The 22,363-nt window shown below is 34.8% G+C and overlaps 2 protein-coding genes across 2 annotated transcripts in view; both read right to left on the bottom strand.

The window, feature by feature from the left end:
- The window catches only part of LOC135073169 (protein lin-9 homolog), an 89,101-nt gene extending 79,089 nt beyond the window's left edge, over positions 1-10,012 (bottom strand). Inside the window, exon 1 of the mRNA XM_063967230.1 lies at positions 9,914-10,012. The gene's annotated coding sequence lies outside the window, so the exon portion shown is untranslated. The remainder of the gene's footprint in view (positions 1-9,913) is intronic.
- On the bottom strand, positions 3,565-21,931 carry LOC135073171 (uncharacterized). The gene is made up of 4 exons (XM_063967236.1): positions 20,798-21,931; positions 20,596-20,673; positions 20,119-20,275; positions 3,565-3,729 (listed from the first exon to the last, which is right to left on the bottom strand). Exons 1-4 carry the CDS (start codon positions 21,638-21,640, stop codon positions 3,566-3,568), a joined length of 1,242 nt encoding a protein of 413 aa, XP_063823306.1. The 5' UTR covers positions 21,641-21,931; the 3' UTR covers position 3,565.
- Positions 21,932-22,363: the final 432 nt, after the last annotated feature.

Raw genomic sequence — 22,363 nt, 5'->3', positions numbered from 1 at the left:
AAAAATGTGGAAAAAATCGTCCATGACGGCTTGGACAATCTCAATCAGTCGCGCGGTGGCGCTTACGGAGGACGGACGCGTGTCAGTTTTTTGGCCGTGACAGTTCGCGATTTGTCAATATTTTTGACAATGATGACTTTGATGAGTCGCAGTATAATAATATCAGTGTTACTGGAGAAAGCTTAAATTTTTTATAATTAAGAATTATCAATTTTGTCTACCTATTGAAATTTAAATCGTTCGCATCTTTTTAAACGAAGACTCTACTCATGATACATAGTACATTCCTCAAATATGAGACAAAACCAATGAGTTAAAATTACATTTTAATAGTACCTACATACAATCGTCTTACACTCTTTAGAAGAGCACACTGACACAAATAAATAATAAAAAATACTGTCTAAGGTCTGTAGCTAAAGGTCTAAGCTGTAAGATAGAATAATCTTCTAGCCAAAAAGATGGCAGATGCAGCAGATGTCAACGGATTTAAAACTGGAGTTCATATGACTCCTTGTAGACTTGAAACTTTAGAGCGTCCCTTCCTCCACCATGCGTAAGAATGTTTCAAAAATACTGTCTAAGGTCTGTAGTCTGTAGTCTAAGCTGCAAGATAGAAGAATCTTCTAGCCAAAAAGATGGCAGATGCAGCAGATGTCAACGGATTTAAAACTTGGAGTTCATGTGACTCCTTCTAGACTTGAGTCTCTAGAGCTTCCCTTCCTCCACCATGCGTAAAAGTTTTCCAAAAATACTGTCTGAGGTCTGTAATATGTCGTCCTCTCATTGTTATCTGTAATGTAAATTATTTTTAAAATGTATTTAAAAAATAAAATGTTTGTTTTATTATTTCAATAATCTGACCTTTCAACTCAACTACACTACACAAACACCTTTGTTCGCAACTGTACTGACGAAACCTCGATATTATACCGTTCATTTAAGATGGCAAGCCTTATGTATGGAACGGTCCAGCAAAATCTGTGTTTTCCTAATAACTTTAAAACTATAATTTGAACGAATTTTGCTATTAGTGGACAAATTTCTGCTCACGATGGACTAATTATCTGCTATACTCTCGACTCTCTAAAGCACAACATTTATAAAAATTTTGCTGCGGTAATGCACTCCAGGTAACCGTGTGTGATGCTCATTGCTCATAGTGATTTTCGGTACAGAGCCCCGTACACACGTTATACATAAATTATGGAAAGAAAACACCCAGACCAATACAAACAAATAATATGCATGCAATTTTAGTATGATATTTTTATTTATTCAAAGTCAAAGTCAAAGTCAAAATTTCTTTATTTGTTTAGACTAATAAATAGTTCTTACAAATCGTCATTTTGCTCTTAAGGAGCCTCTACATGTCTCATAATCTTTTTACCCTACCAGCGCTTCGAGACCAACATTTGGCAAGTGCTGAGAAGAAGCGCCGCAACAAACTCAGTCACCACTGTCTGCCGGTTAATATAAATAAATAGATAGAAATAGCAGTAGTAGGTACATTCGATTCAGGAGCAGTTCACTGAATTTACCATGCATTCTTCTATTAATAAATTTTGTTTATTAATAAATAAAAATATCATACTAAAATTGCATACATAGTTAACCGTCGAGTCCGATCGTTCGGTTTATCGAAGAGACGGATAATATGTAGTTATGGGTACAAACAAATAATATGTAGTTATGGGTCACCATAACATACCGAAAATCAAGAAAATTGATGCGTGTACTGATTAATGTAATTAACTAGGTACATGCAAAGCTTTGTGAATTGCAACAACTATAATTTATTATCCAAGCTCTAAGTAATCGCTACTACGAGTATCTGATCATAAAATGTTTTTCCAATCGCTCAAGCTCCCGAGGATCTACCGATAGGTCGGGTGACGTAATCTTGAAATTCTTCCGGCGCGAAACTTCCGGAAGATCGGGTGACGCCACGCCTCTTTGAACCGTGTTTACTTTGGCAGTTATATTCTATATTTATTCGATTCTAAAATATATTCCCAAAAATTTTGAAAGTTGTTTTAATTTGTATCACTTGGATATGATTTGTATTAGAAAGTGCTGTGAGTGTGACGCTTGAACGGAAGGAAGTCAACCTAACCTAACCAACTGCGTATTTCTATACTGTGTAGCCGCGAGAGCTCTTTGGCGCGCTGTCTTCGGCGAAGTATTGCGCGCGCAGATTTTGACAGCGCGAAATACCTACTTTAGCAGAAATACCAAGCCTTAATAAAAGTTACACCCTAGTAGAAATCTGGCTTAAGTTGTCATTTAGTATAGAAATGTCATTTTAATCCAGAGTTCATCCTAGGTGTAACTTTTTATTATTATGGGGATAAGTGTATAAACACAGGTTTCATTTTTATGCAGTTAGTTTCTGCGATAACGAATTGATTTAAGAGTTCAAATCAAGTTTCAAACGTTTTATTTTACATTATTTTGAACCGTTCCATAATACGGGCTTAAGTTTATTTATTTATTTATTCATTTGCATTAACATATTCAGCACTATTATTCTATTGGGTTGAATGCGTCAATAAAATTATTTACCCAGACTGGGACTTCTGTATTGTGATGTAAACTCAGTTTCTACATACAAGAATAACCTTAGTAGGCGAAGCGAAGGTCTTCTGAGTAACCTAGTTTCTCGAGCGCCGGGTTACAGGCGAAGTTGATCATCGGTGGGGGCCCACACATGAGTGTGATGACGTCATTGCTCGGAGGAGGGAAGAGGTGGTCGCGGATCATTTCATCGTTGATGAAACCGGTGCTGTATGTCCATTATTGTCCATCCTGTAAGTAAAGGGTAGGTATGGAATACGAATACTGAATGTTAGAATAGACTAGACAGTGGAATATTCGTCATAGATTTTTCGTAAACTGGCAAATATGAATTTTATCATAGTTTTAGAAGCAATTTTGCAATATAAAATTAGTTTTCTGTGTCATCAATATGGGCAGCTTTCTTTCTTTAGTGTCGGCTCATATACCCATTTACCTAACACCCTGTATATGTACCTACTCATAGCTATAATATGTAGGTATAATACCTAACTTTATTTGATGAGGCTCCGATTACGATGTATGTAATTTTATATATCGGTGTATATGAATGTTTAAGCGATAACTCTACTAAGCGTAATTAAACGGTCGGATCACTAGCGTTTTTCTACAAATAGTAGCTATTTCTTGGTACCTAATATAGGTGCCGCATAGCCTTCTGGAGAAGGATTTACCCCCCTTTTTCTCATCAATAAAATGATTATAATGATTTCTTTCCGGACAAGACCCTGACGTTATTAACACTAGTCATAAGTTATATTTCAGTTGTACTAACCCATGGACCAACTGTAGTCTGAAATAATAAAATATTTGAGTTTGAATTTTGCTATCCATATTAATATTTGTTGCGCCTCATTTTTTTTATAGTTTAGTTTTATAGTCGTATCCTACTTGTTTGTGCCTCACTAAATATAAGTGATACTGTAAATCAAAATCAAACGCAATAATTTTACTACATATTATTTTTATTTGTTTAAAAGCAGACACATTACAAAAGCAACAATTGCAGTTCCGTAACGATCATAGCTGTGACAATACTAAACAGGCGAAGGAGGAACATCCCCTCGATATTCCACATGCCATACACAGAGAACCGGGGAGGGCTGCTCTCTATTGTCTTAAGCATGTTCCTCACCTTTTCTCTCACAGGACCTAGAATTGTAAAGATACTGGTTTAGATATTTATGTTGATTTCAGGTCGAAATCTCTCCTAAACAGGTAGGGCAAGTGACCCGGTTGTGGCCACCGACCCCTTTGTGGCCATTTAGAACTTCAAATCGTTATAACTAAGGCAAAGACTAATATATTACTCTATGGTTTACGGGAATAAAAATATCTAATATTAGCAACACTGATAGCGTTAACAGCTTTGATGTGTCAAGCTTCACTTCAATCCAACAAGTCATTATTTTTTGAGAAGCGTTAATTGTTTTAAGGCCGGGTAGCAGAGAAAATGGCGAAAATGAGGTTTTCATTTTTCATTTTTGAGGTACTAAACAGTAAAATTAAAGGCTAAGATTTTTATTGGGCATAGTTGAGGATATTTTCTAGGGCTATTAACGGATGGAAACACGATTTGATGTAGTTGACTCGATAGAATAAATTCCCAAAGTTACCTCTATTCGTTTTCTATTTATGGTTTTATTTTTAAAATAAGCGATTTGAGATTCTAAATCTTTTACTAAACTAAAGTTCAGAAATAACTTGAGGGCTTTTAACGGATGAAATTTTTATATTGCGTCTTATTTAGTTACTATGTTAAAAAATGTGGAAAAAATCGTCCATGACGGCTTGGACAATCTCAATCAGTCGCGCGGTGGCGCTTACGGAGGACGGACGCGTGTCAGTTTTTTGGTCGTGACAGTTCGCGATTTGTCAATATTTTTGACAATGATGACTTTGATGAGTCACAGTATAATAATATCAGTGTTACTGGAGAAAGCTAAAATTTTTGATAATTAAAAATTATCAATTTTGTCTACCTATTGAAATTTAAATCGTTCGCATCCTTTTAAACGAAGACTCTACTCATGATACATAGTACATTCCTCAAATATGAGACAAAACCAATGAATTAAAATTACATTTTAATAGTACCTACATACAATCGTCTTACACTCTTTAGAAGAGCACACTGACACAAATAAATAATAAAAAATACTGTCTAAGGTCTGTAGCTAAAGGTCTAAGCTGTAAGATAGAAGAATCTTCTAGCCAAAAAGATGGCAGATGCAGCAGATGTCAACGGATTTAAAACTGGAGTTCATATGACTCCTTGTAGACTTGAGTCTCTAGAGCGTTCCTTCCTCCACCATGCGTAAGAATTTTCACAAAAATACTGTCTAAGGTCTGTAGCTAAAGGTCTAAGCTGCAAGATAGAAGAATCTTCTAGCCAAAAAGATGGCAGATGCAGCAGATGTCAACGGATTTAAAACAGGAGTTCATGTGTGTATCCTTGTAGTTTTGAGTCTCTAGAGCAGTGGTTCTTAACCTTTCAGTCATGAGGGACCATTTTACCAAATTTCTGTCTTGTCAGGGACCACCTCATAATCGGTCAAAACCAGTTTGACTGCAAAAATCAGTTAAAAGTGGTTTTGACCAAGGTGTGCAAGTGCACATCGTGGACCACTTAGAATGCCTCCAGGGACCACCAGTGGTCCGCGGACCACCGGTTAAGAACCACTGCTCTAGAGCGTCCCTTCCTCCACCATGCGTAAGAATGTTTCAAAAATACTGTCTAAGGTCTGTAGCTAAAGGTCTAAGCTGCAAGATAGAAGAATCTTCTAGCCAAAAAGATGGCAGATGCAGCAGATGTCAACGGATTTAAAACTGGAGTTCATGTGTGTATCCTTGTAGTTTTGAGTCTCTAGAGCAGTGGTTCTTAACCTTTAAGTCATGAGGGACCATTTTACCAAATTTCTGTCTTGTCAGGGACCACCTCATAATCGGTCAAAACCAGTTTGACTGCAAAAATCAGTTAAAAGTGGTTTTGACCAAGGTGTGCAAGTGCACATCGTGGACCACTTAGAATGCCTCCAGGGACCACCAGTGGTCCGCGGACCACCGGTTAAGAACCACTGCTCTAGAGCGTCCCTTCCTCCACCATGCGTAAGAATGTTTCAAAAATACTGTCTAAGGTCTGTAGCTAAAGGTCTAAGCTGCAAGATAGAAGAATCTTCTAGCCAAAAAGATGGCAGATGCAGCAGATGTCAACGGATTTAAAACTTGGAGTTCATGTGACTCCTTCTAGACTTGAGTCTCTAGAGCGTCCCTTCCTCCACCATGCGTAAAAGTTTTCCAAAAATACTGTCTGAGGTCTGTAATAAAAGTCTAAACTGCAAGATAGAAGAATCTTTTAGCCAAAAACATGGCAGATGCAGCATATATCAACGGATTTAAGACTGGACTGGCACCACTCTTGCAATGTCATCCTCTCATTGTTATCTGTAATGTAAATTATTTTTAAAATGTATTTAAAAAATAAAATGTTCGTTTTATTATTTCACTAATCTGACCTCTCAACTCAACTACACTACACAAACACCTTTGTTCGCAACTGTACTGACGAAACCTCGATATTATACCGTTCATTTAAGATGGCAAGCTTTTTGCTGCGGTAATGCACTCCAGGTAACCGTGTGTGATGCTTATTGCTCATAGTGATTTTCGATACAGAGCCCCGTACATACGTTATACATAAATTATGGAAAGAAAACACCCAGACCAATACAAACAAATATATGCAATTTTAGTATGATATTTTTATTTATTAATAAACAAAAAGACTGAACAAAATTGATGCGTGTACTGATTAATGTAATTAACCACATGCAAAGCTTTGTGAATTGCAACAACTATAATTTATTATCCAAGCTCTAAATAATCGCTACTACGAGTAACATAACTGATCATAAAATGTTTTTCCAATCGCTCAAGCTCCCGAGGATCTACCGATAGGTCGGGTGACGTAATCTTGAAATTCTTTTAGCCGGCGCGGAACTTCCGGAAGGTCGGGTGACGCCACGCCTCTTTGAACCGTGTTTACTTTGGCAGTTATATTCTATATTTATTCGATTCTAAAATATATTCCCAGAAATTTTAAAAGTTGTTTTAATTTGTATCACTTGGATATGATTTGTATTAGAAAGTGCTGTGAGTGTGACGCTTGAACGGAAGGAAGTCAACCTAACCTAACCAACTGCGTATTTCTATACTGTGTAGCCGCGAGAGCTCTTTGGCGCGCTGTCTTCGGCGAAGTATTGCGCGCGCAGATTTTGACAGCGCGAAATACCTACTTTAGCAGAAATACCAAGCCTTAAGTCTTAGCAAAAAGGCTAAGGCGAGCGGGTGAGTAAACAATCATTATTTTCTAAATCCTTCTTATTTTTTTAAATGTTTATGTTAATCCTTAATAAAGAATACACTGTCTAAGTGGTACTAATGATATTTTATCGCTATTTGTTTATTAAGTGGGTTTATGAGAGGTGGCCACTAATGGAGCCAGAATTAATGAATTTTCCCATCTTTGGCCACATGACTGGCCAAAAGTGGTGCACGAAGAACCCCACTTTTGGCCATTTAGTTTTTATCGTGATTTTTCAATTTAATTACTTAGCTGTTTTGATATAAGTAATCGATTCATTTTCAGAGTTACGATTATAATGCCTCCATCGAAACCAAATACTAAAAAAATCGGTGTTGTGAAAAGAAAATTGTTCCAGTACTAACCGCATAAACATATACTATAGGTTAATGTTGATCTCCTTAATTGTAATTTCAATTCAAGCTGAGATATTATATTTCATACTAGCGGCCGCCCACGACTTCGTACGCGTGGATCCCGTTTTACCCCCTTCATCTATCTTACGCGGTTTAGATTTTTTCGTACAAATGTTTTTTCCCGCTAACTCCCGTTCCCGTGGGAATTTTGCAATATCCTGTTGTAACTAAGCTTTAAGTTTACTAAGGTACCTGCATGCAAAATTTCAAGCGTCTAACTTAAGCGGTTTAGATTTTTCATACAAAAGGATTTTCCCGCGAATTCCTGTTCCCGTGGGAATTTCGGGGATTCCTTGTAACTAAGCTTTAAGTTTACTAAGGTACCTACATACCAAATTTCAAGCGTCTAACTTAAGCAGTTTAGATTTTTCATACAAAAGGATTTTCCCGCGAAATCCCGTTCCAGTGGGAATTTCGGGAATTACTTGTTGTAACTAAGCTTTAAGTTTACTAAGGTACCTACATGCCAAATTTCAAGCGTCTAACTTAAGCGGTTTAGATTTTTCATACAAAAGGATTTTCCCGCTGATTCCTGTTCCCGTGGGATTTTCTAAGTATACTATAACCTGCCCAGGAGTATGAAAAATAATTGTACCAAGTTTCGTTAAAATCCGTCGAGTAGTTTTTTTTTTTTATGAATTTTGATGGCCAGAACTGGCACATGACTGTGGCCAGAAATGGGGCAAAGCTGGCCAAAAATGGCACAAATTCCCATTTCTTTTTCTTTTCTACAGGATTATTTTTCCATTGAATCATTATGAAAAAAAATGTATCCTTAGGCTAGATCTAAATATATTTAATCACTTTTTACAAGAAATAAGTCCGTGATAACAAAAACTGTAAAATGATATAGCCTCAAAGTCTAAAAAATTCTTAACCTCGTAAGTCCTGTGTTTTTTCAACAGCAGTATTCATATCTGCCGGATGTACTATACCAAGTACAAACTAAGAAATGTGCTTCAGACCGAGATAAAGTATTGATGGTTTTACATAGTTTTTTAAGCGTTACCTTATGTTTTGTATTTTTTACTGTAAGTTTAGCATCTTTAGCACCTGTTTTAAAAGAAAAATATTGAAAATAGTTTGTACTCCTGTAAGTACGTTAGGCTTTTTATAAAAAAAATAATCTTATTAAGATAGTTTTATTTAAATATTTAAAATAAATCATATTTTTCTTCTAAACGTCACTTAAGTAAGCAATAATTATAAAATTCAGTCTTTAAGATAAAATTATTTGGCCTTAGCGTTTTATATGGAGAATTTCACCAAAATTAATTTTTCCATACTAATTTTTTGTGATTTTTTAAAAAAGCATAAATTTAAATTTTATGAAATTTTGTAGATAGATTAAAACAACATTAAGTTATAAAAAAAATTAAGACATTTTTAAAAAATTGGTATCTGTATAAAAATATATTTATTTTTGTTTAATGGAAACGGACGACAATTAGGACGAGCTGTCTTTGAAGATTAAATTCTAATTTAAAAAATAAAATTAAGTTTAACATTTTATACGCAAAAGTAAGCCCTTGAAGTCAAATTTCAAATAAAAAAAGAATGATGGACATAGCTATACTATGAAAGAAATTACATAGTAATGAACATTGAAGAAAAAAAATCGCTAATTTCATACCTAATACAACTTTCATACAATTATTTGTGTAACCAACGCCTAACGTACTATATCAAGTACAAATTATTTTGACCGTTCATGAACCTCCTAAAATACTAAGTTTCTTTTTAAATTTTGTTTAATTTATAGAAACTATAATTTATATTTACTGATACATTTAAAAAACAAGACAAAAAACAAAAGATTACTTTGATATAAACAGATAAACTATCCTCGTGCCGGCCGGCAATCCGACCGCGTGACCATTTTGCGAAAAAATACACTGACACTGACAGTTGACGTTATCTGTCTACCGTGGCGGAATTGACCATAGAGTATTGAATGAGTATGGTCGTATCATTTTTGCCATTGTAAAAAAACTACCCGGTAAATGGGGAAAGAAAAATTTGTACTTGGGTAAGTACATTAGGCAGTTACTCTTGCTATGTAGTTTAAATGTCAGGTCTGAACTACTATGCTTAGTTTGTACTTGTACAAGTACGCGGGGACTTACGAGGTTAAAATGGCCAAAACCGGGTCACCTGCCCTACCTACTTAGATTAATAAAACCTAGATGGATAGTCTTCATACAAACGCTTCGTCAAGAGTGAGGCAAAAATCTTATGTCATTAGTGTCAATTTTGTTGGGGAGTGTAGACAGTGAAGGCGATTTTCCCGAAAGTAGGGAAATTTTTAATACGTTTTTAATTATTTTATAACTAACAAAAACAAAACGCATCATGTACTTACTTATTTATTGAATTCAAAGTACCTACCTAATTACAATAAGATAAATCGACTGAAAAGTCTCGATTTCATAAAAAAGGAAGTGTATTTGTACGGCGAACAATTGGGAAATAAATTTTGTTGTTACTGGTATCATTCCCGTATTTAATTTTTGAAAGCCAAATTCAAGCAAAATACGCGTCGAATCGTAGTACTTACTTATGAAATGTAACACTGGTCACTTTCTTTAGTTTTTCTGATGTATTTAGACACCCTTTCACAGCACAAACCGTCTTAATTAATTAAAAGTCGTCGGACGTGTATACCAATTTTCAACCGACTTCAAAAAAGGAGGAGGTTCTCAATTCGACCCATATGTTTTTTTTTTTTTTTTTTTTTTTTTTTTTTCTATATTTGTTACGCGATAACTCCGCCAATTATGAACCGATTTGAACAAATATTTTTTCGGCGTATAGGTAATACCCCAAGGGTGGTCCCATTTAAATTTAATAATAAAAAAAAACAACCCCCAAGGGTGGAAAATTGGGGATGAACTTTTTTATACGCAATATCTCCGCCGATTATAAACCAATTTGAACGATTATTTTTTTGTTGAATAGGTATTATCAAAAGGGTGGTTTCATGCGAATTTGAAGAAAATATTTCACCCCCAAGGGTGGAAAATTGGGGATGAACTTTTTTATACGCAATATCTCCGCCGATTATGAACCAATTTTTTTTGGTCTCAGTGTACTGCCTACCTTCAGTGGTAACATCAAGGTAATAATTAGTTAACTAAAAAGCAAGAAATAAGTAAAATTTTATTAAAAAAAATAAAACCGACTCCAAAAAACCTACACTAAAACGTAGAAAAATAATTACTAATTACCTACTTATTTATTAGGACGAATTATTAATATTTATGTAGGTATACCATGATTAATACTTTTGGAGTCGGTGCAGGCAAACTTTACATGTTTCATAATCTTGGCACCGACTCCAGAAGTATCAATCATGGTAAACCTACATAAATATTAATAATTCGTCCTAATAAATAAGTAGGTAATTAGTAATTATTTTTCTACGTTTTAGTGTAGGTTTTTTGGAGTCGGTTTTATTTTTTTTAATAAAATTTTTTCACTTTGACAGTTCATGTGACGTTTACGAGTAAGCCATTCTGGCTTACTAAAATCTGCCTCACCTTTCGTGCACTGACTATCTATCTAGGTTTTATTAATCTAAGGGTACCTATTAATCCTGATACTTCCAACTTTCTCCTCTTATATTTGAGTCAAGATTTGATCCAAGAGAGGTTTCAAGGCCCTTGCCTTTGGAAGACGTTGTAGCAAATAATCAAAGAAAGTTACGAGCATCTCATGCTTTTGTAACAAATCATTCCAATAGTTGTTAAAGAGTCAGTTATTTACACAAATGTTGCAAATATGTGACATATGGATTTTTGAGAAAACTCCAATCAGACTTCTACCTCCAAGAGAATGTCCCTTACAAAATTATCATCGAGGTAGAGTTTTGTAATAGTAGTAACTTTTTATAGAGTAAGGCCCAGAACAGACGGTGAAACACAACTGCAACGAAACTGCAACTGCTAGTTACTTTTGAGTTGCATCTAAGTTTCTGCCATAGCGTCCGTTGAGAGACCACACATGACGCGACCAGTTTGAAACTTTCAGTTTCATTCATCAGAATCATCAGAAAGTTGCAGTTTCGTTGCAGTTGCGTTTCACCGTCTGTTCTGGGCCTAAGTGTAATGGCGCAAGTACACTACGAGTATGCGGTAAATAAAATTGATCGAGACGAAGCGCTTGATCGCACACCGAAGTGTGGGCGACACATGGCCAATTCCCCGCATAGTGTACTTTTGCGCCATAAACATAAATTGTGCGCATACATCTAAATCACCACTACGTGTAAGTCGGTACATACCATCTGTATAAACTGACATAATCGATATGCACAAGTGTTTAGTCTCCTTGATTTCTCTTAAAAAAAATTCGCATTGTGAACATATGAAGAGAGCTATAAACGTATTGCTGAATGTGAAACATATAATGGTTATCCATTCTAAGGTCCCGATCAACTAAAACACAACAAAGAAATAAATTAATAAAAATTGATTAGTGTTTTATCACTATATTTAAATTTCTATAAAAGAGAGAAGAAAAATATACTAGTTAAGGTCATAGGTCCTTAAAACGTCAATTACAATAAAATTGTACCAATTACAGACAAAAAGGTGATATGACGCGTCATTTCAGAATATATTTCTACTCCCGAGTTTTCTGAGATAGGATAGTCATACTTTCACAAACATAAATGAAATAAACATAGGCGAAACAGGAATACATAACAAATCTTACATTAAATTGTAGCCCTGTTATCACTAGTTGCAAATTAATTGCAATTTCTATAATCAGTTTGCTGGTAAAGAGGAAAATCTGAAAAAACATCAAAGTTAGCAATTTCCTGCGAAGATTGGAGGATTTGATCAAAATAAAAAAGTGTGTAGCTAGGTTAGTACTTATTTTAGTAAAGAATAGACACTAGTATTTTAAAAGACTCAAGTTTTTAAGTAGGTAGGTAGTACACCAGTATGTAGTTACCTGAAATTGATAAAGATTTCTGAATTCAAAAAAATTCTTGATAACCTTTTTCAAATAAATATCCGTTGCGCTGTATCTGAGATCGTGTGTCTTTGCAGCCAGCTCGCGCATAAATTGTTTAGGATAAAAATAAGAATAATCGTTTGAGTTAAACTTGTTGATACTTGGCAAGTGGTTCTGGAGTATAGCATTAATAAAACGCACCCGAATGGTGTAATATGACATAAGATTAGAGCAATGATTTAGTTCCAGCATGTTTGTAATTTCACTTATCGATATCGTTACAACAGTTAACATCATTGGTAAAGCGAGAAAGATAGAAGCAATAGTGTTTAGTACTGTCCAAATTGATAAAATCAAAATTGTCGTTATCGTATTGAATCTGCGAAGTGTAGTGTTGATTGAATTATTATGTTCCAGTTTCATGGAACGGTCGAGTTCTTGCATAGAGATGACAAAGTCGACATTTTGGGTGTTATTTATGAAGCGAACATGGATTATATTCAAAAAATACATCAAGATCTGTATTAAAGATGTACCTATCGCGCTGCGGTACAAGTTGATATTTACACTGTATTTGTATAAATAAGTTACAAAATTAATCATGTACAAGAAAGCAATCATTACGATTATCATCAGCGTATAGGCCTTTTGGTAGACGGTCGGTGAAGACACGAACCTATCCCTAACATCGACTCTGCATGAGCCAAACAAGACTTGCAATATACGTAAAACCGAGAAAGTTTCATAAAGACTTTTGTCTAGAATATTTTTGGAAAGGTATTCTTGTCCAATCATTTTGGGAGTTGTAGCTATTTTAGCAGAAATATAGCGTAAGTGGGTGTTAAGTATAGCAAGTTGTTCTTTGTTACTGTTTTAGGCTATAACAACGTTCGATTTGTGAAGTTCACCAATGTATCTGTAAACAAACGTGGTATGATTAAGTATTAGAAAATGTGATTTATAAGTAAATGGGATCCTCCTCTCCACTTACCACCTACTTACTTAGGTACCTACCTATTACCAAACTTACAAGTTTTAATACCAACGTCTTGCAGCTTGAGATATGTAGGTAAACTGTCTGTATTAGATAAACGTAATTTAGAAAAGATAATTTACAAAAAGTGCTTTATCTACAATGATTTTATCAGTAATAATAACACTTATCGGATTAAAAGGTAGCTAGTAATGTCCATCATTGTAATGAGTTTTTGTTAAGTGCTTTCTTATCTATCATGGGGTGGACAGGACCTACTTATCACTAATAAATGAGTAGAATAGTTAGTCCTACTACGTGCAATTAATAGATAGATCGATTGTTACCTATCATTGTAACTTTCTAGTAATGAATAATCTAATTCCCACATAAAATGTTATTGAAATGAGACGCGACAAACAAAGGAAAAAGCAGAAAAGATTTGCAGGGGTTTCCGCTAAAAAAATCTTTCATGAAATCCCGAAACTTAATTTTGACACGACTCTGACTACGAATTTAATAATAAGTAATTGACTAAAATTAGATTAGTAAAAACTTTGTAATCGATTTTGTCTATCCAAAAACAAAGACTTGATGGATTAGGCTTGCACTCTAGAAATAATTTATTATTAGGCAATACAACATTAATGCAACAGTATTCCAACAAGTAGAGATAGGTTTGATTATACGGTCTCAGAGTCGACAGCATTTACCTACATTTACACGGACTACATATTTTGACTGGTCCTTAGATTTGTATTGTTGACTGTACAAGAATAGAAAGAATAATGTTACAACAATTCAATCAATCCTCATCTATACTTATAATAAATCTGTAGAGAGGTCAATTCTGTACATGAAATATATTTTCAAAATAACTATCAGGGGGTGATTAGTGATCGATACTGATGCCAAAAATGCTATAAGTAAAATTTTTGTCTGTCTGTATGTTCCTTTATAGAAACAAAAACTACTCGACGGATTTAAACGAAACTTGGTACAATTATTCTTCATACTCCTGGGCAGGTTATAGTATACTTAGGAATTCCCACGGGAACGGGAATTAGCGGGAAAATTCTTTTGTATGAAAAATCTTAACCGCTTAAGTTAGACGCTTGAAATTTGGCATGCAGGTACCTTAGTAAACTTAATAGACTAAGAGCTAGTGAACGCCAGACCTACGTTATTTTATAAAGGCTGAAAGTTTGTCAGCGCATGCTCCCAACATAGCTAAGAACCATGGCCAAACATGAAGTTTGGGTAATGGTAGCTTTGGCAGACAGACGGTACTAAAGGTGTGTAAAATACCAACTTAATTACGCCGGGGAGCATGACGTGAATTATCCTACAACTTCTAAGCGTTAAGGAGTTGTACCTTCCATCAACATGGGATGATGACTAGCTGATGCAAACACCCAAATAAATTTAGAAACTATACTTATAAATACTGGTTAAAGAATTGTCCTCCAACTCTTAAGCTTTAAGGAGTTAGTTGTACTTACCTTCCATCATCAGCTCATCAACATGAGATGATGATTTACAGACTCAAAATACTTGAGTAACTTAAGAAAAAGTACAAAAAACAATATTTATAGTGCCTCGCGTTCGCACTTTCAGCCACCCTAAAAGCTGTCTGGCAAGGCGAAGGAACCATCAGAAGTGTCTGGCTGATGAGGAAACTTCATCAAATGATGGTTCAAATATTTTATGTAAATATCAGCTTTTATAGTATGACGTAAGTAGGACTACATTTTCATGAACTTTAAGGTGTCTGGCTAAGGGATTCCACCATGGTAGGTGTCTGTCAATGAATGACGTCATTTCTAATAACATTTTGAAGGAAATATCAAAAAATCAGCCTTTATACTTTGACGTAATTAAGTTGGTATTTTACACACCTTTAGTACCGTCTGTCTGCCAAAGCCACCATTACCCAAACTTCATGTTTGGCCATGGTTCTTAGCTATGTTGGGAGCATGCGCTGACAAACTTTCAGCCTTTATAAAATAACGTAGGTCTGGCGTTCACTAGCTCTTAGTCTATAAAGCTTAGTTACAACAGGATATTGCAAAATTCCCACGGGAACGGGAGTAGCGGGAAAAAACATTTGTATGAAAAAATCTAAACCGCGTAAGATAGATGAAGGGGGTAAAACGGGATCCACGCGTACGAACTTACGAAGTCGCGGGCGGCCGTTAGTAGGTAATAAAATTAATCTTCAAATACAATAATATTTATTTTGAAAGCAAACACACTTTACAAGAGCAACAATTGCAGTTCCGTTACAAACATAGTTGTGATAGTACTAAATAAGTGAATGAGGTACATTCCTTCGATATCCCACATGCCGTATACAGAGAATCGAGGAGGGTTGGTCTCTATTGTTCTAAGCATTTTCTTGGCTTTTCTTCTGATAGGACCTATAAAGAAATGACAATTTTAGGTTGATTTTATACTTACTTGACTCAGGAGCGTTATTTATTTATTATGCTACTTTTGTTAGTTATTACATACCATTCGTGTAAACAGACATCACTGATAGACACAATTGCTTAGTCTCTTTAAATTCCCTTAAGAATATTTCGCATCGTATACATATAAAGAGAGCTACACACATGTTGCTGAGTACGAAACTTGTAATTGTTATCCACTCTAAAATCCCGATCAACTAAAAGGGTTGATGTATAGATGTTATTATAAATTAGTTATTTAATCAATCAATATTTCTGTCAGCAGCCAAAGGACGTCCGTCTACTGTTAGACAAAGGCCTCCCTTAAGAATTTCCATTTTTAGGGTTCCGTAGTCCTGACAAGGAACCTTTATAGTTTCGAAATGTCTGTCTGTCCGAGGTTTTACTTGGGAACTATTGGGACTAGAGAGCTGTAATTTTGTGGAGGTATGTATATTAATCACGCCGACAAAACGTTAGAATAAAATTTTGTAAAAATTTTTTTTGGGGTAGCTCCCCTACATGTAAAGTGTGGATGTTTTTTTTCTTCTTCTACCCCATCGTGTGGGGTATCGTTGGATAGCTCTTTTAAAATGGCTTAGGGGTTTCTAAGACCATTTTTCGATTGAGGGATCCGTTTGCAAAATGTTCAAGTTTAAAGTGCCAATTTTTGTTCGAGTAGGGCGTCCCCCCCCCTCTAAAACTAAACTGTAACTGTAACTGAAAAATCTTAAAAAATTCATGATAATAGTGCTTTTTATGAACTTTCAAGGAAAACTATAGCGGTTAAGATAGATTAGTTAGTTTAAGAGTAATAGTCATTTTACTCATGTATTATAAAATGTCATACCTATAAAAAATCCTTAGAAGAAAATATTAAAAGTGACTTTAGATGAAGTAATGCTTGCTTCTGAAATACAGTGTGGCCCAGAAGAAAATTCACTTTTGAAAATTCAAGGAAACGAAAACTGTACATTTTTGTAGAACTTTAACTAATGCAATTTAAAGGAAATGTAGTGCAATTTATTTTAAAATTTACTTTCTTTTATAAATTTTATCGTACATGTGATTCCCTTGACGTTTACAACATTCGGTCAACATACATAAAAATTTTGGAAAACTTTCGTTAGAGTTACCTCGAAATGGATTCAGGATGGATGAATGCTAGGTAGTTTTTGGATTATTAGAGTATACTCTGCTCATAAGGTAACCACACAAAAAGAAGTCTGCTGGAATGAGATTAGCGCTTCTTAGAGGCAGTGAGATTTTACCCCTGCTTAATTGGTTTGTTGCATTGAAAGGATGATTAATTTTTGAGAGCGCTATACAGGTAGGCTGAAAAGCTTTTTGATTTCAAAGCTGCAAGATTCGCAAGGCTATGACCGGAGCACTTGGTTTCATCAAGATGGGACTACGTGTCACACTTCAAATGAGAGCATTTAGATGGTAAGAGACATGTTCCCACAAAAAAATAATTTCAGGCAGGGGTGACATCTCCTGGCCACCAGGAAGCCCTGATCTCACTCCAGAAAATTCATTTTTGTGGTGTTACATTAAGAATAGAGTATACTTTTATAATCCATCAACCATGCAGCAACTGAAGCCGAGCATTCGGCAAAAAATTGAAAATAGATTTCGAGGTAATTGTAACGAACGCATTCCAAGATTTTGATACATGTTGATCGAATGTTGTAAGCGTCAAGGAAATCTCCTGGGCGATGTAATTTAATAAAGGTAAATTTAAAAATAAATTGCATAAAATTTCCTTTAAATTGCAATACACTCGACATCAAATAAATCGCACCTCCCGCGACAAACATTTTCAAACGTATGCTTCCCCACTTCCCACCAATATTGGCACCATTTAAAAGCCTAGTTCTAACCTTCATTGCATTAAAGGAAAGGTTTTTACCCCAAAAATGTGTCTTTAGAAGGATCCAGAGTCACTTCTTCAAAAAATAGGTAGTTACGCTAGAGCCAACTTTTATGGCTATAAAACTGTTAAGTTGGGATTAATCGCTATCCATCTGTTAAAGAGGACACGTGAGATCATTATTTGGTTTTATAACCATAAAAATTGGTCTAATTGATCCCATAGGTGGGCCCAAAATGAGGTATTTTTTCAAGTCACATTTATGGTATATGTTAATCATTTATTAAGAAATTAAATGTGTTTTTCTTTAAGGATATTTATTGGGCTTTCAAATAACACCAATATTGTTGGGGCACCATGATTGTGTCAGAAGAAAATCGTTAAGGTTCGCGTCACGGAAGGTGCGATTTATTTGATGTTGAGTATAGTTAAAGTTCTATAAACATGTACAGTTTTCGTTTTCTTTAATTTTCAAAAGTGAACTTTCTTCTGGGCCACCCTGTATATTGTGGTAACGAAGGACAACTACGGAACCCTACACTGCGCACTGCGCACTTGGCCGGTTTTTATTCAGTATGTTATATTGAAAATAATTTACGGCGTTTTGTCCCTTACATTAAATTGTAACCCGGTTGTTACTACTTGCAGATATATTGCACCCGCTGTTATCATTTTGCAGATAAACACTAACATCTGAAAAATATATTCAGAAATTTAACTGAGTTGCGTGCGTGTTCAAATTAAATAAAGTTGAAATCTTTGTTGGTAAGTAGGTTTTACCTGGAATTGGTATAGACTTCGAAACTTGGAAAAGCTTTTGATGATTTCTTTCAAATAAATATCAGTGTCACTATATCTGAGATCGTGAGTTTTTGCAGCCAACTCCCGCATATAATTCTTCGAATAAATTATTGTATCATATGAGTCATACTTGCTGATTCTGGTCGTGTGGTTGTCGATTATAGAGTTAACAAAACGTATGCGAATGGTGTAGTAAGCCATAAGAGTAGAGCAATGACTTAAATCCAAGATGTTTGTAACTTCGCTTAGAGTTATTGTTACTACTATCAACATAACTGGCATGGCGAGAAAGACTGTTGCAGTGACAATAGTGGCAATTAGACCCAATGTGAGCAGAGTTGTCGAAATAACGCTTATTTTTCGGACAATACTATTGATAGAATTATTATGTTCCAATTTCATAGAACGATCAAGTTCTTGCATGGAGATAACAAATTCAACGTTACGGATGTTATTAACGAATCGAACATGGATAATGTTAAACAAATAGGCCAAGAAATGTATAACTAACGTGGAAACAGCGCCTTTGTGCAAATTGGCGTTGACGGTATATTTGGACAAATAAGTGAAGTGCACGGCCACATACAACATAGCAACTATTAATAACATTAACAGAGTATATATCTTTTGATATACAGTCGGTAAAGACACAAACCGATCTGTGACATCGACTCTACATGATCCAAGCACAAATTGCACGGTGCGTACAAGCGAGAAAGTTTCGTAAAGATTTGTATCTAGAATATTTTTGGATATGTACTCAGAAGCAATCATTGTAAGTAGATTCGTATTTTGCTGTAGCTAATATGTATAGTGTATGTTTATGATTACAAAGTAGAGATTTGTAGCAGTACAATGGTGTAAGTGGCTGTTATAGCAAACATTTGGAGCGGCAGTCGGGAGCCAAGGATAAATACGTTGAATATCGATATCTCACATCTCTCTTGGGTTAGTAATAGCATTAATTGCTTAGCATAGTCTCTCGATTTACCTGAAAGCAAAATTGATAGTGAAATTCTACAGGCCAGCCTAAGCATAAAATTAGGATATTTCAGAAGATAATAGTCGTGATGCACCTCCTACGGTTTTCAAATAAGTAATACTAGTAGTTAACTAACTTCAATGAAGTGAGGCAACGGAGGTTAGATATCTATGATGTCCAAAAGTAGACTACAGATTATGTAATTTAAAATGAAGAATTAGAAATACATAACTTTAATTACTATGATTTTAATCAATACTAATAGTTATTGGATTAAAAACTGGTAAGTGCTATACCTTTTTCTGTCTACAATTAATGAGTTTTGTTAATTGCTACCAATATCTACTTTGATAGAGTAATTTCCTATAATATCGTAATGTTCAAGGTGCGGCTGATAAAGATCAATTTGTATTGATGAATTTCCAAATTTAAAATAACCACTGCCAGGGGGCAAGAGTGGAGTACCTACTCCCACTTACTATGTAACGGTAGCGATATCGCCGAAACAAACTTTAAAAATGTTAAATCTAACTTATTCATTTTAAGGCTTCTAAAGCCTCTAAGCGTGACATTGGCGCCCAACGTGGGGCGCAAATGTCACAGTAAATAAATAAATAAATAAAACCTCCACGGCGTTCCTTTATCATCCGAGTGGTCCTCCTAGCATTCCAATCACCTAAAAAGATGGTTGTACATTATCATTCTAAAATTCTGAACTTACTATTGTTTAACAGCGACTTTATGTTCAAACTAAGCTTCCTTGTCCTTTCGAGGCTCGAAGTTAGATATCCAGCGGTGATTGAAATTACTAGAACGATCGTACCCAAACACACTTGTACTGGTATCGTTGAAGCCCATAAATAGCCACGAATCTCTACCTGAAAAAATATTTCAAAAGGTAAAAAAATTGTCTTGCATTAGGTACGAGTAAGTAGAATGTTTTGACTAAATCTATATCTATATCTATAAAATCTATTATATAAAAGAAAGTCGTGTTAGTTACTCCACTTATAACTCAAGAACGGCTGAACCGATTTAGCTGAAAATTGTCAGGGAGGTAGTTTAGAGCCAGGAGAAGGACATAGGATACTTTTTATCCCGTTATTTATTGCCATTAAGGCGGAACAAAGTTCGCCGGGTCAGCTAGTAACGTATAATGAACAAACGTTATAGATACCTATTCTTTTTGAATACACACCTTTTCTTTGACAGAGTCTATATAGCATTGAACTAGAGCCAAATTACAAAGCAACACCTGGGTCGTGAATGCGAAAACCTGCACAAAATAAAATATTGTAGGTAAGCGTAACCTGGTGACTTCTTATGTCTTCATGCAGAATTTTTATTTTCTCTCAAGTATTAGATAGATGATAAGAAATGTAGGTAGTATAGTTACTTACTGGGAATCTAAAAAGTTTGGTGACATCGGCCAGCGTGTCCAAAATGCTATAAACACTGTAAACCAATTCTTGGTATTTGCTATTTTCGGACTTCTCATAGGAATTGACAGTCCACAAATCTTTTTTGTTATATTCCGTCGGTGTGTCTGATGTGTACAGTGATAATTTAGCACGTAAAATATTATTTACATGTGTTACACGAATGATCAGAAACAATAATATAATCCATAGTAAAAATATTTCGTAACAATTTGCTATTGACATGGCCATGATGAGCAAAGTTGAGTAGCAAATTTGTTGAGCCACTACAATGCTGCAAGTTATTGTCCAGGTAAAACAAGCAAGTGTACCTGCAAAAGTTACTAGGTAACTCAGTACAGTAAGCCTCTTGTTGAAAAGTACTGCGTTACTCATTTTTAATTCGCGATCAATTTTTTGCAGTTTCACATACAGTTTGCTGTTTAACTCTTCATCGCAGAAGTTATTTTGCCAGGCTATAAAGGTATTGAAGACCCCATTTATTGCCAGACTAAGTCTCAGCAATACATCTATTTTGGCTGAACCTAATATAGATGAACAGTTAAGATTAACAATGAGGCTAATCGAGTGAATGGTCCACAAAATACAGCTGTAGAATTTATAGTTGATTGACGATTCTGTTACAAATCTGTACGCTATCTTCACCCGATGAAAGCCCAATATTTTTTGCACAAAGTGTAAGGGTTCAAAAACTTTTAAGAAGTTTTCATCTAGGATATCCGCTGAAAGTGCGTCGACTGTTTTAAAACTCATAATGACACCACGTTTAAAGCCAACGGTAAAACCAACAATGGTTGTTTTCATTAATAGAATACCTATTCGATTACGTGATTTGTTTGATAAATCAAGAATTCGAAAATTATTATGCCGTGGGGAAATCAAGTGAAGTTATCTAGGCACTTACTTCATTTGCATATTTAATAAAGTCATATTTGAACGGGATACCTATAGAATTTGTTCATCCATTATGAAATCAAAATTTGTAATCAGGTGATAATCGTTTGCCTCCTATCACATAAAAAAAAAAAAAAAAAATTGTAACATCATTTCAAATATTACTTAATTAAAATGTGTTAGAACACTTCGTTATTTTTTATGAACATGAGGTTCAGTGTAAGTGTTTGTACCAACAGTAGGTACCAAGGTAGGTATAATAATAATAGAAACATTGTTTTAACATTCGAAGTATTTTTTCTATTTATGTGTTAACAATAACAATGAAGCATACATACATACTGGTCTACAGTCTATCTACACTAAATACATAATATTTGTTCATCACAAACAAGACTGTTAACATTAAAAAAACCACATCACTCTCTTATTTTTTTTATAAAAATTAAAATGATTGATTTCATAAATATTTATACTCGGAGATAAGTATTATTGTATGTAGTTTATTACCAGAAATGGTTTGCTATCTCATTTTAAACAATTTGATGGACTTTCACACGGGTTTCAGTCTTTGACTTATGTGTAAGTAAATAACATAAAAATTGTCTTTATTATAAAATATTTGGCTAGTTA

The sequence above is a fragment of the Ostrinia nubilalis genome, chromosome 7 (assembly GCF_963855985.1).
Source record: "Ostrinia nubilalis chromosome 7, ilOstNubi1.1, whole genome shotgun sequence".
NCBI lineage: Eukaryota > Metazoa > Arthropoda > Insecta > Lepidoptera > Crambidae > Ostrinia > Ostrinia nubilalis.
The sequence above is the reverse complement of the archived record's forward strand: the minus strand, read 5'-3'. Positions and strand labels throughout refer to the sequence as shown.

What these genes read in the sequence shown, in the direction of transcription:
- LOC135073171 (XM_063967236.1), bottom strand. Translation starts at nt 21,640, where the DNA reads ATGAAAACAACCATTGTTGGTTTTACCGTTGGCTTTAAACGTGGTGTC. An exon ending in CCAAACTTTTTAGATTCCCA is followed by an intron (nt 20,674 to 20,797) that starts GTAAGTAACTAT and finishes TATTTTGTGCAG; the next exon opens with GTTTTCGCATTCACGACCCA. An exon ending in AAAGTCGCTGTTAAACAATA is followed by an intron (nt 3,730 to 20,118) that starts GTAAGTTCAGAA and finishes TTACAATTCTAG; the next exon opens with GTCCTGTGAGAGAAAAGGTG.